The sequence below is a fragment of the Sinocyclocheilus rhinocerous genome, unplaced genomic scaffold (assembly GCF_001515625.1).
Source record: "Sinocyclocheilus rhinocerous isolate Xijiao unplaced genomic scaffold, SAMN03320098_v1.1 scaffold551, whole genome shotgun sequence".
Lineage (NCBI taxonomy): Eukaryota > Metazoa > Chordata > Actinopteri > Cypriniformes > Cyprinidae > Sinocyclocheilus > Sinocyclocheilus rhinocerous.
This window is the reverse complement of record NW_015624564.1, coordinates 1102895-1120158: the sequence shown is the minus strand read 5'-3', so window position 1 is coordinate 1120158 and position 17264 is coordinate 1102895. Positions and strand designations below refer to the sequence as shown.

General features: G+C 35.2%; 1 protein-coding gene across 4 annotated transcripts in view; it reads left to right on the top strand.

Annotated features, from left to right (window-relative positions):
- The window catches only part of srgap1b (SLIT-ROBO Rho GTPase activating protein 1b), a 36948-nt gene that overhangs the window by 14060 nt on the left and 5624 nt on the right, over window positions 1-17264 (top strand). For 3 of the 4 annotated variants that reach the window (XM_016556727.1, XM_016556718.1, XM_016556736.1), the window contains 14 exons: window positions 1280-1442; window positions 3283-3345; window positions 4610-4789; window positions 6320-6448; window positions 8378-8599; window positions 9713-9814; window positions 11519-11716; window positions 12015-12099; window positions 12374-12401; window positions 12561-12591; window positions 12698-12758; window positions 12910-12987; window positions 15946-16080; window positions 16343-16448. In XM_016556727.1, coding sequence (XP_016412213.1) covers window positions 1280-1442; window positions 3283-3345; window positions 4610-4789; window positions 6320-6448; window positions 8378-8599; window positions 9713-9814; window positions 11519-11716; window positions 12015-12099; window positions 12374-12401; window positions 12561-12591; window positions 12698-12758; window positions 12910-12987; window positions 15946-16080; window positions 16343-16448 — 1581 coding nt within the window. The remainder of the gene's footprint in view (window positions 1-1279; window positions 1443-3282; window positions 3346-4609; window positions 4790-6319; window positions 6449-8377; window positions 8600-9712; window positions 9815-11518; window positions 11717-12014; window positions 12100-12373; window positions 12402-12560; window positions 12592-12697; window positions 12759-12909; window positions 12988-15945; window positions 16081-16342; window positions 16449-17264) is intronic. The other variant, XM_016556745.1, reaches the window with a different exon arrangement.

The following is a 17264-nucleotide window of genomic DNA, read 5'->3' as shown; positions in this document are numbered from 1 at the left end:
TCTTATATTGTTTTCATCTGCTTGTGAACTCTTTGATGTTGAGTGTGCGGACTTTTTTCAAGCTCTTCACCTACAGTATTTATTAACAATATTTTATCAACTTATTTTTTAAAAAGGATGAAATCACTGCACTTTACCAACTCCGGGTGCATAGTTTTTAGTTTTTTTTGCATGAAAAAAGCAAAGATCTGTACTCCTTTTTCTTATTTTTTTTTATTCTTAATATTTCATTATGCAACACATCACATGTGTTTTTTTTTGTTTGTTGTTAACGTATTTATGCTGTCCTAAAAATGCCACTTGGTTAGATATTTTCGTTTTATGCAAACAGAGACATTTTAGTGTGCATTAAGAGTTGAAATACTTTTAGAGGCTGTTGTATGTAATACTCTCATTAAGTTTGTGAATTCAAGCATGAAATATATTATGAAAAAGTGAGGAATATAATTTAATGTTCAAAGTTTTACATGGAATGAGATTCAGAGCATTAACTTGTCATCAGTGGTTTGTATGTTGATATATATTCACTAATGAGTCATTTATTATGAAGATTTTATGAGTGCGTTCAGCTAATTCTCATCTATAGAGATTTTATGGGTTGTGGCACATTTCCTTAACATCCTCAACCAATCAGTTCAGTGAACGGCAGTTGAAATCTTCAGCAAAGCCTCAGCATTTCTTGAGGATAAATACGAAATGGTTCATTAGTGGATTTGGATGACTACTTGGAAAAAAGCCACAGAGCAGCACTTGCAAAAACAGCATGAACAGCAAATCCAGGGCCACCCAGAGAGAGAGAGAGAGATTCACTTTGAATATCACAAAGAGATTGTGATGTATGATTTTAAGCTTGACATTTATATATACAATGACTGCAAAAAATTTAGATCACTTAAATGTATGAATGTTGTATTATATCACTAGATATCAGATCAATAGCATTTGTTTTGAGAAACAAGCACATTTTAAGCAAAATGTTTCAGAAAACATTTTTAAGATTATATATTTTATAATTAAAGAATGCTTGCAGATACCTCTACCCTATATGTATTAGGGCCTACATGAAAAAAAAATATTTTAAAGAATATATAATTAAAGGTTCTTTATTTTGATTTAAACCTTTCTTAAAAGTTAAACATGGCAAAAATAAATACATAAATGAATTTTTTTTTTTTATCAAATGCAACTGACAAACACTTGATAAGTTTTCTTTTCTTGTATTTGTAATTTTGTATTACTTTGCATCTACATATTAAACACACATTTCCGTGGCTTTCAGGAAGGACCAGAACCTGCTTTCTCCTGTGAACTGCTGGTATCTGCTGCTGAACCAGGTGAGGAGGGAGAGTAAGGACCACGCCACCCTCAGCGACCTTTACCTCAACAACGTCATCACACGCTTCACGCATGTCAGCGAGGACAACATGCGTCTGCTCAAGAAGGTGAGGTCAACCACAGGTCAGCGTGGAAGGTCGTTCCTGTCAGCACTATAATGTGATGGGATGCACGTATAATTACATCAAAATGAAAGCTGGAAAAAATGTGCATTCGTTAAAAACACAGCCGGTGGGAGACAAAACCCCACATTTTTCCTTCAGATAATTAAAACATGAACAACTTTTTACTCTCTGGTAATAGTGGTGTTAGAATTTGTGCCTAGCAGTTAGTTTTGATTCTTTCAATATAATTATCACTCTTAAACTCAGATTGCTTTCTCAGATTGTGTGCATGGCTGTGGTTTTATTTTGTGTGAATTCACCATTTATTATTCAGGCATCATCTCTGTAGAATCCAACACAGTGGTGGTTTATTTATAGGAAGTGAATTTCTTTTTCTGCACTGCAACACTTGAGTAGACCAGCACTAATGTAATAACAATAGCAGAAGGGTCAATGACAAATAGGAATGTCCAAGATACAGAAAAAATAGTTTAAAATGCATGTGCTAGATCATATAAATGTAATTTTTGTATTCATGTTGGTTGCATATGGTTTTAAAAAAAGTTGTATACCATTTTGGGAACTTTCTTGCTTCTTAATACACTGCTTTACTGTTGTTTCCCTTATGAGACAACAATAACTACAGCTCTGTCATGACAACTCTCGGAGGGATTGGCATGGTAATGTACATGACAATGTTAATGTATTTGGTCTTGGCGGAATAGATCTGCTACGCTGCTGCGGCAGAGCAAGTTCCGAGACTTGCTACTGCCAATACATCCACAACATGCTGCTGTGAGCATGTAAGAAATATTGCTGCTGCAAATATAACATACATGAAATAACCCCCATATAGCATACATGAATCACCTCGTAGCAGATCTATACAGGTGGAGCTGGGGAAGGTGGAGGGTTTCTGAAGCAAGCTGCAACTGCTACGGCAAGCACTAGTCATATATTTGAATGTTGAGCAGCGAGCTCATTGGCTACCGATACAGGAGCGAGCCAATCAGCTGTGCCATGTGATAATGATGTCATTAGGTCAGATTGAGTTAGACCTATCGGACTGCACCATCAGAGTTTCATGCCAGAACTCTGTATTAATAGTAAAGTTTATACCAAACTACTTAAGGTTTTTTTCCTCACAACGGTATCATGACAGGACAGTTGTATCATCCTGATATTTTTTACTCTATCCCACCACAAAAAAAAAAGTATATATAAAAGAGTGTGTGTGAATTTTATGTTTTATATGAATACTTTATATGAATTTTCAATCCTGAAATATCATCCTGGTATTTTTGACTTTATCCCACCACAAAAAACAACAACACACAAACACTCTGTGTATATATAAAGCTGTGTGTGTATGAATTTTATATTTTATATGAATTTTAGTTAAAAAATTAAAAGCATGCTCGTCATAGAAGAGTTGTCTTTATTTCTTTGAATATGATTAAAATAATTAAAGAATGGAATGCAAATACCTTTATATATTCTTTAAAATAAATAAATAAATAGTATTTTATTAAATGCATTGTTAATAAATCCAGTCAAAAAATTCTCTGTTAAAACTCACTAGTGACACTCCAAAAGAAAAATGTGACTTGGTCTAGTACATCTGATGGGCCCAAAAGGTCGAGTCGAGAAGGTACTGCGTAACATGACTGATCCAAGAGAAGTAAAGCAACATAAGTGGGCATTTGAGTTGTTTTGATCTATCGTGTTAGTTGAGAATTGACAAAGCGAGGACAGCGATTCTTGGCTGTATATTTGAGTTTGACCCAGTTCGGCCCTTACTCTCTGTCCATTATAACACACCTTGTGTTTTTTTGACCCACAGAGCAAAGAGATCATTTTCCAGCTGCAAGAAGACATGATGAAGATTCTTAACGAACTCTACACGGTGAGCTTGTCTCATTCTCTCTCATCATCTGTTCAATCTCTTTTTGGATTGCTTTTTCATCCCATCACTTTGCTGGTGCTTTTCTCTCACATTTTATCATTCCATCAATACATAATTCGCCCCTCCATCACCGACACTCTGTCTCTCACTTCCTTTCTTCCAGAACTCAACTGTATAAGTTTCATCTATCTATCATTTACTAGTTCCAACATTTCTGCATTGCTTTTTTGCTTCGTGATAGCAGTTTTCCATTTGTCTGCAACATCTGCAGCTGTTTATTTTACACAATTCTATAGTTGCTGAAAAGACGAATGGTGAATGAAATGGACTTTGAAATATTTTCACAACTGTGCTTGACGTGATGGTACCACAGGAACACATACAGTCCCCAACCATTCGCTAATACATCAGAGTATGAGAGCAGATCAGGACTCATGTTGCATGATTTAGCTTGTAGCGAGGAGTGTCAGGCCATCCAAGATGTAGATGAGTTTGTTTGATTTGGAGAAATGTAGCATCACATCACTTGCTCACCAATGGATGCCCTGCAGTGAATGGGTGCCGTCAGAATGAGAGTCCAAACAGCTGATAAAAACATCACAATAATCCACAAGTAATCCACATGACTCCAGTCCATCAATTAACATCTTGTGAAGCGAAAAGCTGTGTTTGTATGAAAAAAATCCATCATTAAAGTGTTTAAACCTTTGCTTCTGGCCAAAATATGCACCATGATCCATAATTGCACTTCCTCCAATGGAAAAGTCCGTCCCCTGTTGTCCTCTCACATCAAAATCCACCGACATATTTGTTTAGAACATTTTTGGCCTTTTTTTTGCTTGTAAAAAGTGCTTGATTTGTGCACGTTTCTCTCTCGATTCAGACTAGACCACTTTATCTCTCTACAAAGCAATATTATGGACACAATTTAGCAATGAAAGCAACAGTTTGAACTTAAAAACATTTTTATGGATTTGTTTATTACAATCACGCAGCTTTTTAGAATATTGTCTTGTTTGTATCAGCGTTTTGGACTCTCATTCTGACGGCACCCATTCACTTCATAGGATCCATTGGTGAACAAGTGATATGATTCTAAAATTCAAAATTTTTCATATGGCAATCATTACGCACGCATCCATGTGGACACAGATACACAACAGACATTTATGAATCAGATTAGCTCAGTAGGATGGGTTGCATTCTGCTCAGAGTTTTTGGGCTTGTGGGTAATGTAGTTTTCCCTCTGCTCTGTCCTCTGCAGGTGATGAAAACGTATCACATGTATCACACCGAGACTCTAAGTGCAGAGAATAAGTTAAAGGAGGCAGAGAGGCAGGGTGAACGGCAGGGCCGGGGCGGAGAGGCCATCTTCAGTCTGCGCACCGAAGATCGCCACCAAAGGCGCAACGCTGCTCGCAAAATCCAGAAGATGAAAGAGAAGGTGAGTTCCACATCTTTTGCTTTGTGTTTTTCTGTTGTATTGTTGTTTTTTGAGGAATCTTTGTGTTATACCTAATGTGTGTTTAGTTGTTTGCAATCTAAGAGTGTATTATCCACTATGTTAATTACATTCTTTGAATTTTAATGTGCCAGATGTGTTTCCAGAAATAGTGCAAAGTTCATTTGTCTTGATGAAATACTGTGAACTGGAGTTATGGAGTAATTCGGTGGACATTATGAGGGAATAATTTCTGATTTGTGCATAACCAACCTGAAAATGAGCCTATTTTGTTGCTGTTGTTGGCTTAGATGATTTGATGCTTCATTATAATGATGGTTATGAAGATTTACTGAGAATTGTTTTGGATGCCTGGTTGATTTAACGCTATATTATTATTTTTATTTTTTTATTTTTTTATGTGATTGAGCTGAAATACATTATAACGTCAGTGCTTTCCAAATGTAATTTTGAAATTATTCAGTTAAATCCTGGTGCAGAAATGTTCACTGGGGAGTCTAGGGGATAAAAGCAAAGAAGAGCAGTCATTTTGCAAACTATTCTGTAACCGAAAACCATTGATAACCATGTTTTTGTAGGGCACAGTATGGTCCTACACCAGTATAAACTGACCCAGGAGACTATAATGTCAGACAGTGTAAATATAGCAGTCTATATATATATACAGTAGTCTCTGTTCATAACATTAATTTCCAATACATACACCCCCATGACACACTGCGTGTTCACTACAGTTTGGCGCTGCATTCATTTCTCTCTTTCATAAGGGGGAGGAGAGGTTAGAATGAGCAATTGTTACAGTATTGGACAGAATAGGCAGACAGGATATCCCGATGGATTGATTCACATATAAATGTAAATGTATAGGCATTGCTGTTTTTAATTCAACAAGGATGCATTAAATTACTCAAAAGTGACAAAAATATTGATAAAGTAATACTGATTTTTATTTGAAATAAATGCTCTTTTGAACTTTCTATTGATCAGACTGAAGTAATGGCTGCTGAAAATTCAGCTTTGCATCACAGGAATAAATTACATTTTAAAATATATTAAAGTTGAAAATAGTTACTTTAAATTGTAATATTATTTCACAATATTACTGTTTACTGTATTTTTGATAAAATAAATGCAGCCTTGGTTAGAATTTCTTTCAATACCATTTAAATTAAATTACAGACCCCAATGCTTTTGAAATGTAGTATACATCATTACACAAATCACTGTCCCATTGATAAAGGACTTGAATGTTCAGGATGCTTGCTTGATTTAATGATAATGTTGCTTTAAAAGATCTCTGGGTTTTACCAGCAGCCGAGGAACTTTAATTAAAGAGACGCAGCCGTATAAGCCAAACCTCGCTGTGCTAACACACTGCCATTAGAAACAAGTTAGTCGATAGGCCGTCAATAAAAACATTTTATCTTCTTGCCTTGATGGAGATATAGCACTTACTAAACACTTTGTCCTTCTCCCTCTCCTTCAACCTCTCTGTCTCTTTTTTCCCCCCAGCGCCAAGCCAAGTATTCAGAGAACAAACTGAAGGTTATGAAAGCTCGGAATGAGTATCTGTTGACTCTGGAGGCCACGAACGCTTCTCTGTTTAAATATTACATCCAAGACCTGTCGCATTTGATTGACGTGAGTATCTGATTAGGGCTGTGTTCTGTAATGCACAGATTGTGAGTCGACGGCAGGAAATTACCACTGCATGAAGGGCATGGTATTATGGTTGCGTTTATTTGCTTTTCACCAAGCACAGTAATGAATTATAGTCCTGATTAATAATCACTAATTAAGGCAGCCTCCACTGCCTTTAATTAGAGACAAACGCACCCTGTAACAGGCAGGACGGGATGGAGATTAAGCCTTTAATTACAAGCACACATTAGCACATTCTGAAACAGGCCATGTTTAGAATGAAATACTAGCATTCTTGTTACTCCCTACTGCACAGGATATACTGCCCTCTATCTATCTATCTATCGTTCTATCTATATATCGTTCTATTTATCGTTCTATCGTTGTCTATATATCAGTCTGACGAACGCTTCTCTGTTTAAATATTACATCCAAGACCTGTCGCATTTGATTGACGTGAGTATCTGATTAGGGCTGTGTTCTGTAATGCACAGATTGTGAGTCGACGGCAGGAAATTACCACTGCATGAAGGGCATGGTATTATGGTTGCGTTTATTTGCTTTTCACCAAGCACAGTAATGAATTATAGTCCTGATTAATAATCACTAATTAAGGCAGCCTCCACTGCCTTTAATTAGAGACAAACGCACCCTGTAACAGGCAGGGAGGGATGGAGATTAAGCCTTTAATTACAAGCACACATTAGCACATTCTGAAACAGGCCATGTTTAGAATGAAATACTAGCATTCTTGTTACTCCCTACTGCACAGGATATACTGCCATCTATCTATCTATCTATCTATCTATCTATCGTTCTATCTATATATCGTTCTATCTATCGTTCTATTTATCGTTCTATCGTTGTCTATATATCAGTCTGTCTATCTATTGTTCTAGATATTGTTCTATCATTCTATCTGTTGTCTATCTATCTGTCTTATCTACCATTCTGTCTATCGTTCTATATATCATTCTGTTGTTGTTCCTTCTTCCATTCTATCATTTGTTTTATCGTTCATTGTATCATTTGTTCTATTTGTTCGTTCTGTCTATATATCGTTCTGTCTATGTCTGTCTATATATTAATCATTCTAGATATTGTTCTATTATTCTATCTGTCTTATCTACCATTCTATCTGTCTTATCTACCTGTCTGTCTGTCTAGTCCTATTTCTGTCTGTCTAGTCCTATTTCTGTCTGTCTAGTCCTATTTCTGTCTATCATTTTATTGCTCTTCTGTCTGTCTATCTATCATTCTATGTATTGTCCTGCCTGTTGTTCTTTCTTTCTATCATCTTTCTATCATTCTATCTATCGCTCTGTCTATTATCAGTTTGTCTGTCTGTCATCACAGTGAAAATGGAAGGTGAAGTTGTGTGTCCCATGTAGTGTACTATGGTTGCATACTGATTATTTTGATCCCATTAAATACTGATTATCCTATTAAATATCCTGCACACTTAATCTAGTTTCCGGTGAGGCTAGGAGATTCCTCAATGGTAAAGAGAGGAGCCATTTCTCACATGGGCCGCCCTTCTCCTGGGTTTGCTGTGTCTGTTATTTTGCTCATTAGAGTTTGCAGCAGGCTGATGGTGGTCAGCAGTATCTGGCCGATTGGAGCGCTGCGTCTCTTTGACCTTCACAGAGGTCAAACCTGCTCACACTGAGATAAAGATAGCAGGAGAATTTGTGTATGTGGGTGGGTAAAAGAGGGAGAGAGAGATTGTGTGGGGGTGGGAAATGAGATGCAGTAAAAGCCTGGATGAAAAACTCTTCAAATTAGCCCTGAGAACACAAGCCCTAGAGGATAATTTCTAGATAAATGCATTAAAGTAATGGTTCATTTGTCATAATCGGTTTCGACTGACAGCTCCACTCAAATTCTCTTGTCCAATAAAATCGGGTGTGTGTATTTGTGTTTTAACAGTGTTGTGACGTCGGCTACCATGCTGGCCTGAGCCGGGCGTTGCGGACCTACTTGTCAGCGGAATACAGCCTGGAAACCTCTCGGCATGAGGGCCTGGATATTTTGGAGGGGGCCGTGGAGGGGCTGGACCCCAGTAGTGACCGGCAACGCTTTATGGAGACTCACCCCACAGCGTTCACTCCTCCTGCACGCTTCACCTTTCAGCCACACATGGCAGACCAGGTCACATGCCACCTAGTGTCCAAACTGCACAATACATGTCATTTACAGTACATAGGCGTGTCTGTGTAGGAAATGAATGAATTTGTGCTATTGCAGTGACTTTTACTGTCATATCTTCATAATTTGGCTGGACAGCAAAAAAGAAAATGATTTTATCTAAAAACATGAAATTATTATTATTTTTAATTTTTTTATGTAAAAGTTTGAAACTGTCCTGTGCTTGACTGGATTGTGAACTTTGGCATTACCTTAATGGGTCAAAAATTGGTCAAAAATAGCATAATATTTTATAAACCGTATAATATTTTGTAACCAAAAATTTAACTAATTTGGAAAAGTCATTTTCTAAACTAAATAATTCAGTTCTAATTGGGAATCGTGACCTTAGAAGTAGTAATTATGGCACTTTTAAGTTCAGAAGATGGAGAGTTTCGCCTCGTACTATTAATTGAACTTACAATATTTATGTGAAACTAATTCCATGTTTTTTTATTCCTGCAATGTGTTGCGGCTTCACATAATAGAGAGATTTTCAGCATTAATAAGAAAAAAATTAGCTAAAGTTTTCATAATAATCATAATAATTGAGGCCTCATGGATTATTTGTAAATTTAAAAAAAATAATTTTTAACACCACAGTACCGATTAAAATGAACTATTGAAGCCAAAAGGGGTGATTTAAAAGTGCTGACCTCTTACAGCATCTGAAAACCTACATTAATTTTTATACAAACACTATATTAATTTTAAAACCTACCTATATGGATATATATATATGGTTATATAGGAGTATATATGAGTATGGTTATAAAATAATGAGTTGTTAATTGACACATTATCCAACTGTGGCCTGTTAATTATCATGCACGCTCTGAATTTGCTGAGCCTTGGTGCTCAAATGGACAATGCAAATTCAAGTCTGGCTCGCAACATTTTTTTTTTTTTTAAATCAAGCAATGTCGTCTTCTCCATATCATTTCCTGTCCTTTTTTTACAATCTATGTCTATGAATATGCCAAAAAGGCCACTATAATAATAACTAAGATCAAATAATTTGTTTGTTCTGCCGAACGGTTTCTGTAATATGTGTATTTATGCATGTTGATATTTCAGGTGAGTCAAATCACAGCATTGCCGCAGGTGCAAGCTGAGCTCCTCCTCCGATTCCAGCAGCTGCAGTCGCGCCTCTCCACACTGAAGATCGAAAATGAAGAGGTGAGACACACATACACACACGCAATCCCTTCCCCTCGAATGAGCACCTCGGCAGCTGCGGTTTCCCCACTGAGGATAAAGAATGAGATGACAGGCGTACACACCTTCTCCGTTTCTCCTTTCCCCCTCTCCTTCTCTCTTTGTCGTCAGGTTCTATATATGCATACCAGCGCACTCCTTCACAGCTGCAGACGCATTCATACATATTGTTTCCATCTTCTCAGTCTCGGTTGGAGTGTGTGGTTGTTTATCGCTGGTTGTTGGCAGGCCAGCTGTTTCCTGCAGCTCTCAGCATGTGAAGGACAGAGCAGAAGTGCTGATGAACGCTGTATTACTGCAGTGAGTTTAGACTGTAGAGACCAAAGGGTGTACGGATGTGTGATATTCCTCTATCCTCACTACTCTAGATGGCTGTGGACCAATTCCTGATTACAGTGTGTGATTGTCAAAACAAAATATGCAAAAACTATTAGCTTGGTTGGTTGGACATGATACTAATTTATTTAATCAAAAATACAGTAAAAACTATAATACTGTGAAATAATATAATTTAAACTGTTTTCCTATTTTTTAAAATGCAATTATTCCTGTGATGGCAAAGCTGAGTTATCAGCATCATTACTCTAGTCTTCAGTGTCACATGATCCTTCAGAAATCACTCTAATATGTTTATTTAATGCTCAAGAGACATTTCTTATTATTATCCATGTTGAAAACAATTGTGCTGCTTAATATTTTTGTGGAAAGTGATGCTTTTTTTTTCAGGATACTTTGATGAATAAAACTTCAACAATTGATCAATGTATGAGTCCTTTCAGAATAAAAGTATTAATTTCTTTCAGTAGCGTGCCACTGTGTGAAAACCCACAGTGGACAAATTATTGCTTCCAAATACATTTTTTATTTTTTATTTCACTGCAAAATGTAATGAAATTATATGTATTGACTGGAGAAAAGTTAACCTAAAAAAATCATTCAAGTCAAGTGCATACTGTAAATACATTAGTTTGCATTAATAAAATACATTTAAAGGTCTAGTTCACAAAAATTTAAATTATATTCCGTTACTCACCTTCAAGTTGTTCAAAATAACTACTTTTGTGTTCAACAGAAAAAAAAAAGAACCTCAGAATGTTAGTAACCAAGCAGTTGCTGGTGTCCATTGACTTCCATAGTGTAATTTTTCCCATACTATGAAAGTCAATGGCTACCAGCAACTGTTGGTATATGCATATCTTCTGTTGTGTTCAATACAAGAAAAAACTCATAGGCCTACAGGTTTGGGTGTTGAGCAGTAGCTCATAATTGAAAGAGACATGCACCGAAACGAGTCGCTGTGAACAGAGCTGTTTTTGACAAGGAAAAAGGGGTGTTGTTTTACACGATCATTGAGGAATTTTAACCAAAGCATGTTAGACATTTCCTGAAGACCTTAAAGAATCATACCAACTTGTGGAAAATTGACATCTTATGTCCCCTTTAAGAGTTTAACCAGGCAGAAAATATTACTTGATGTGTGATTGGATCACAAAATGTTTTGGACCCCATTTACACCTGTATTTTGCATCGCCTACTTAAATATGAAAATACAAGTAAAAACTGTTCTTGGATTAAATTTACCATGAGCTAATCATTCAGTACAATGGCGTGTATCGATGTTCAACGGCACCACCACTTCTGTAACTCTCTATGTTCCCTCTGAAGGTGAAAAAGACATCGGAGGCCACCCTCAGCACTATCCAGGACATGGTGAACATGGAAGATTACGACGTGTCCGAGAGCTTCCAGCACAGTCGCTCCACTGAGTCAGTCAAATCCAGCGTATCAGACACTTACCTCAGCAAACCCAGCCTGGCCAAGAGACGCGCCAACCAGCAGGAAACAGAGCTCTTCTATTTCACAGTAAATGTTGGCCCACACACACAGTTTCAGAAATACAGCATTTAATAAGACATTTACTTGAATCAGACACACACAGCATATTTATCCTCCTCACATCATGCTTTACAGCCTATGATCTGATCACGCAGTAGTTTTGTAGCGTTGTGACCCCTGGATCAATGGTTTTGTTATAGCAGAAAGCAACGTCAGTATCTTTAAACTTAGTTTATGGCTACTGAAGGATGACCGGGACTAATTAGATAATTAATTTTCAGTGTAATTGGATTATTATTGAGTGTGTGTATTTGTGTGGCTGCAGAAACTGAAGGAGTATCTGGAAGGCAGTAATCTCATCGCTAAACTACAAGCCAAACACGACATGCTGAAGAGGAGCATAGCTGAAGGTGATGTTGCACTTTTCTCTAAATGTAAAATAATTCTGATTATATTTATTATTGTATACTGCTGCTGCTGCTGATAATGAGAAAGTGGAAAAGGTTTAGAAATGGGAAAAAAAGTATATTATTATAAGCTCTTTTTTTCATTTGTAAATCTAATTTTTTTTATTTTAATATTAATAATATTAACACTGCTACTAGTACTATTAGTGTTACTACTACTAATAATAATAATTGAAGAGCAGTAAAATGTCGTCTAATATAATGTCTATATCCACAGGATACAGAGCAGACATCATGACAACCAGGTATATCTCATCATCTATGTCTGACCTTCTTTTAATGCCCTTTTTTAAATATATTGCTCTGCATCACAAGGTCCTTTTGATATTTGTAAAGGTTCTCATGACCTTTTTGAATGCTAAATCTCTTGTTTCAGTTGTATTTCTCTCTCTTTTTCCACTTAGCCGTCGACGAAACTCCCACAGCAGGCACCAGGTAACAGCTGGTTTTGTTTCCACTTGTACCAGCATGCATATTTCACGTTTTGTACAACTACCATGTGCTGCTTTATAATTATTGTGATATTATTATCTGCACGCAGGATTCTGGGAAGGCCATCCCACTGATTGTAGAAAGCTGCATTCGCTTTATTAATCTATATGGTGAGAAATGTATAAAATCTGACGAATAATACAAATATTGAATCCATCATCAACAATATATTCACACGCTCTTAAGTTGTGGTGTATGATGTATGATGTATTATTATTATTATTATTATTATTATGTATTATTATTTTTTTATTCTTCTAGGTCTGCAACACCAGGGTATTTTCAGGGTTTCAGGGTCACAGGTGGAAGTCAATGACATCAAGAACTCTTTCGAACGAGGTTTGTGAACGCAGTCATCAGATCATCTATATATCAGTTCAGTTCATTTTATTTCTAAAGCACATTTAAAAACAGCTACAAGGCTGAACAAAGTGCTGTACAATACAAAAATAAAAGACCATAGGATAACAGGCAAAAAGACATTACAATGTATTAAAAGCCAATGAAAAGAGATATGTTTTAAGACTAGATTTGAATGCAGATCAAATAGAAGCAACCCTAATATGTTACGAAAGCTCTATTTTCCCGGCACTTTAAGCGAGTTCTTGGAATATGGAGTAAGTTTTGATCTTCCGATCTTAGGCTTTGTGGGGGGTTATAGGGTGGAGTAAATTAGACAGATGGCTTGGCGTTTGATTATGTAAAGATTTATAGACAAGTAATAGGATTTTGAACTTATTTCTGTCTCCATATAAATCTGGGATTTTTTAACATTTAAATCTGGAAGGATACAAGTTTTAAATAATTTTGAAGAAATATAAGTTATGGTGTAATACGATGAAGAAATATTATGCACTATTTTAATGTCACTAAGTAAAAAAATAAATAGAAAATTTGAACATTTTATTTATATATATATATATGGATCCATGTGAATAAAACCAAGATAAATAATCTGTGTCCACCATTTGAAATTATATAATGAAGAGTAAGTGGCATCACTTGAGCTTTTAGATTAGTTGAGTTTATGTCTGAAGAGCAGTGAAATATGGTCTAATATAATATCTATATCCACAGGATACAGAGCAGACATCATGACAACCAGGTAAATCTCATCATCTATGTCTGACCTTCTTTTAATGCCCTTTTTACATATACTGCTCTGCATCATAAGGTCCTTTTGATATTTGTAAAGGTTCTCATGACCTTTTTGAATGCTAAATCTCTTGTTTCAGTTGTATTTCTCTCTCTTTTTCCACTTAGCCGTCGACGAAACTCCCACAGCAGGCACCAGGTAACAGCTGGTTTTGTTTCCACTTGTACCAGCATGCATATTTCACGTTTTGTACAACTACCATGTGCTGCTTTATAATTATTGTGATATTATTATCTGCACGCAGGATTCTGGGAAGGCCATCCCACTGATTGTAGAGAGCTGCATTCGCTTTATTAATCTATATGGTAAGAAATTATGTATAATCTGATGAATTAATACAAACATTGAATCCATCACACAAACATATACATCACATGCTCTTAAATTATGGTGTATTTTTTTTATTCCTCTTCTAGGTCTGCAACACCAGGGTATTTTCAGGGTTTCAGGGTCACAGGTGGAAGTCAATGACATCAAGAACTCTTTCGAACGAGGTTTGTGAACGCAGTCATCAGATCATCTATATATCAGTTCAGTTCATTTTATTTCTAAAGCACATTTAAAAACAGCTACAAGGCTGAACAAAGTGCTGTACAATACAAAAATAAAAGACCATAGGATAACAGGCAAAAAGACATTACAATGTATTAAAAGCCAATGAAAAGAGATATGTTTTAAGACTAGATTTGAATGCAGATCAAATAGAAGCAACCCTAATATGTTACGAAAGCTCTATTTTCCCGGCACTTTAAGCGAGTTCTTGGAATATGGAGTAAGTTTTGATCTTCCGATCTTAGGCTTTGTGGGGGGTTATAGGGTGGAGTAAATTAGACAGATGGCTTGGCGTTTGATTATGTAAAGATTTATAGACAAGTAATAGGATTTTGAACTTATTTCTGTCTCCATATAAATCTGGGATTTTTTAACATTTAAATCTGGAAGGATACAAGTTTTAAATAATTTTGAAGAAATATAAGTTATGGTGTAATACGATGAAGAAATATTATGCACTATTTTAATGTCACTAAGTAAAAAAATAAATAGAAAATTTGAACATTTTATTTTATTTTAACAGTGGTGATTAATTACCACGTAATGTTACTTGCAAAAAAAACATAGATTAATATGGTTGGTACCTCCTCTACATAGAAGTCACTTTATTTTATTTTATTTTATTTTTTATTTAATTTTTAAATTGGCAAAGTAAACAAGTTGTAAGATTTTGAATAATTTAAAACAATATAAGTTATAGATAAGTTTTACAGATAAGTTATGGTGTAATATTAAGAAGAAATATTCTGCACTATTTCTGTCACCATTAAATAAATAAATTGGAAAAATTGAACATTTCATTTTATTATAGAAGGGTTAACTAATTTCCAGTTAATGTTACTTACATAAAACCATATTAATTTATTATGGTTTTACTTACATAAAACCATAATAAATTAATATGCTACCTCCTCTACACATTGTAAAATGTCACTTTCTATCTATTATTTTATTTTATTTTGAAATTATCAAAGTAAATAATTTGTAAGATTTTGAATAATTTAAAACAAAGATAAGTTATTGTGTAATATGAACAATAAATATTATGTGCCATTTAAAATAAATAAATAGTTTAACATTGACCCTGTAATTTTTTATGATTTTTAGAAAAATGCAAAATTATTAAAAAAAAATAAAAAATAAATAGAATTGACTTTATACAGATTAATAGTCTCCCTTAAATTAAAAGTTAAAATTGTGATTATTTAATAATAAATGACAATGGCTTTTTGAAAGCTCACACCGTGTCTACACCGGACGCGAGCGGCGCAACAAAATACTATAGAACTCATTATAATCAGTGATGCTGTCTACACTGGATGCGGCGCGGCGCGACACGACAAATCCCCGACAGTAAACTGCTGCTGCGTTCTATTTATGACGTGTTGACACCAATTTCAAACGATTTTCAACGGTCGCTTTGTCGCGTCCAGTGTATAGACAGACTTTAGCTGTTGCGGCGCGACACGACAACTGTCGCGTCCAGTGTAGACACAGTGTCAGTGCTGTATTCAAATGTGAAAATCACTGATTTTAATGTAAAAATCTATCACCATGGATACACTCTCATCTTAGTGACTGTTTCCCAGGCAACGACCCCTTGACTGACGGTGAGAATAACCATGACATTAACTCAGTAGCAGGCGTGCTGAAAATGTACTTCCGCAACCTGGACAACCCGCTTTTCCCCAAGGAGAAGTTCAACGATCTCATCGCCTGCATCCGTGAGTGCATGTTTTCCTCTGCGTTCATATATGTGCGTGTATGTGTATGAGGCAGAATGGAGGAAGGAAAGGAAAGGTGTGTGTGAGAAATGGTGGTACAAGCATTCGGGAAATGACAGGGTGCTAAGTACTTGGGTTTCCTGAGGAGTTTGGACAGTTGCTGTCTTTTCATGTGAATTTAAAAGAGTCCCCGCCTGTTTGAGCACATGGGACGTCTGGTTTTCCTTGTTTATGAACTTGCATGTTCATGTGCCTTCAACAGGAACTGAGAGTTTGTATGAGCGTGCCCTTTCCATCCGCAAGATCTTGACCACAACACCACGGCCAACACTAGTGGTCATGAGATACCTGTTTGCATTCCTCAACCAGTGAGTATTCACACACATTTATATTATATATATATATATACACATTAAAATGACGACATACTATATAGACTGTTTTTTTATATAAAGCTAAATGTAATTATTAAATAGTATAATTATTTAGTATAAGTCAGTGTTATTTTAGTATCATTGATAATTATAATAGTTTTTATTAATATTTTGATTGTTTTTTTTAATTATTTTGTTTTCCATAGTCATTTTCATTTGACTCTTTTTGTCCTTTTTTAAATGTCTATATAATTATAGTGTATAGTATTAATTTTTATTTCAGTTATAGTTATTTTAGTACTTCAACTTATTAGAAATAAGTTTTTCAGTTTTATTTTATTTCAGTTAATAATAACAACCCTGGTATAAATATTATTACCTATTTATTATTACTTATATTATTATATTATTTTATGCATAATAATTAATTATTACAGATCCTGAAAGAAAACAAGCAACACAAAGTTTTTTTGTTTTGTTTTTTAAAGAAAATTTGAAATTTTGCTTTTTTATGTTTTATTTAATTCCAAGTAATGACAATGTTTTTGTACGTTATTGGTTTTAGTTAATTGTAATGCCCCTGGTATAAATTGTATTAAAATATTATTAAATTATTAAAAGTATGTGTGTACGTATCATGTGTGCACATATATATATATATATATATATATATATACACACATACATACATACACACACTTCTATTCATAAGTGGGTTGGAAAGATTGTTGAAGTTTGCATTTAGTAAATACATTAAAACCATAATATTGTGAAATATTATTACAATTTAAAATAACTGTTTTCTGTTTT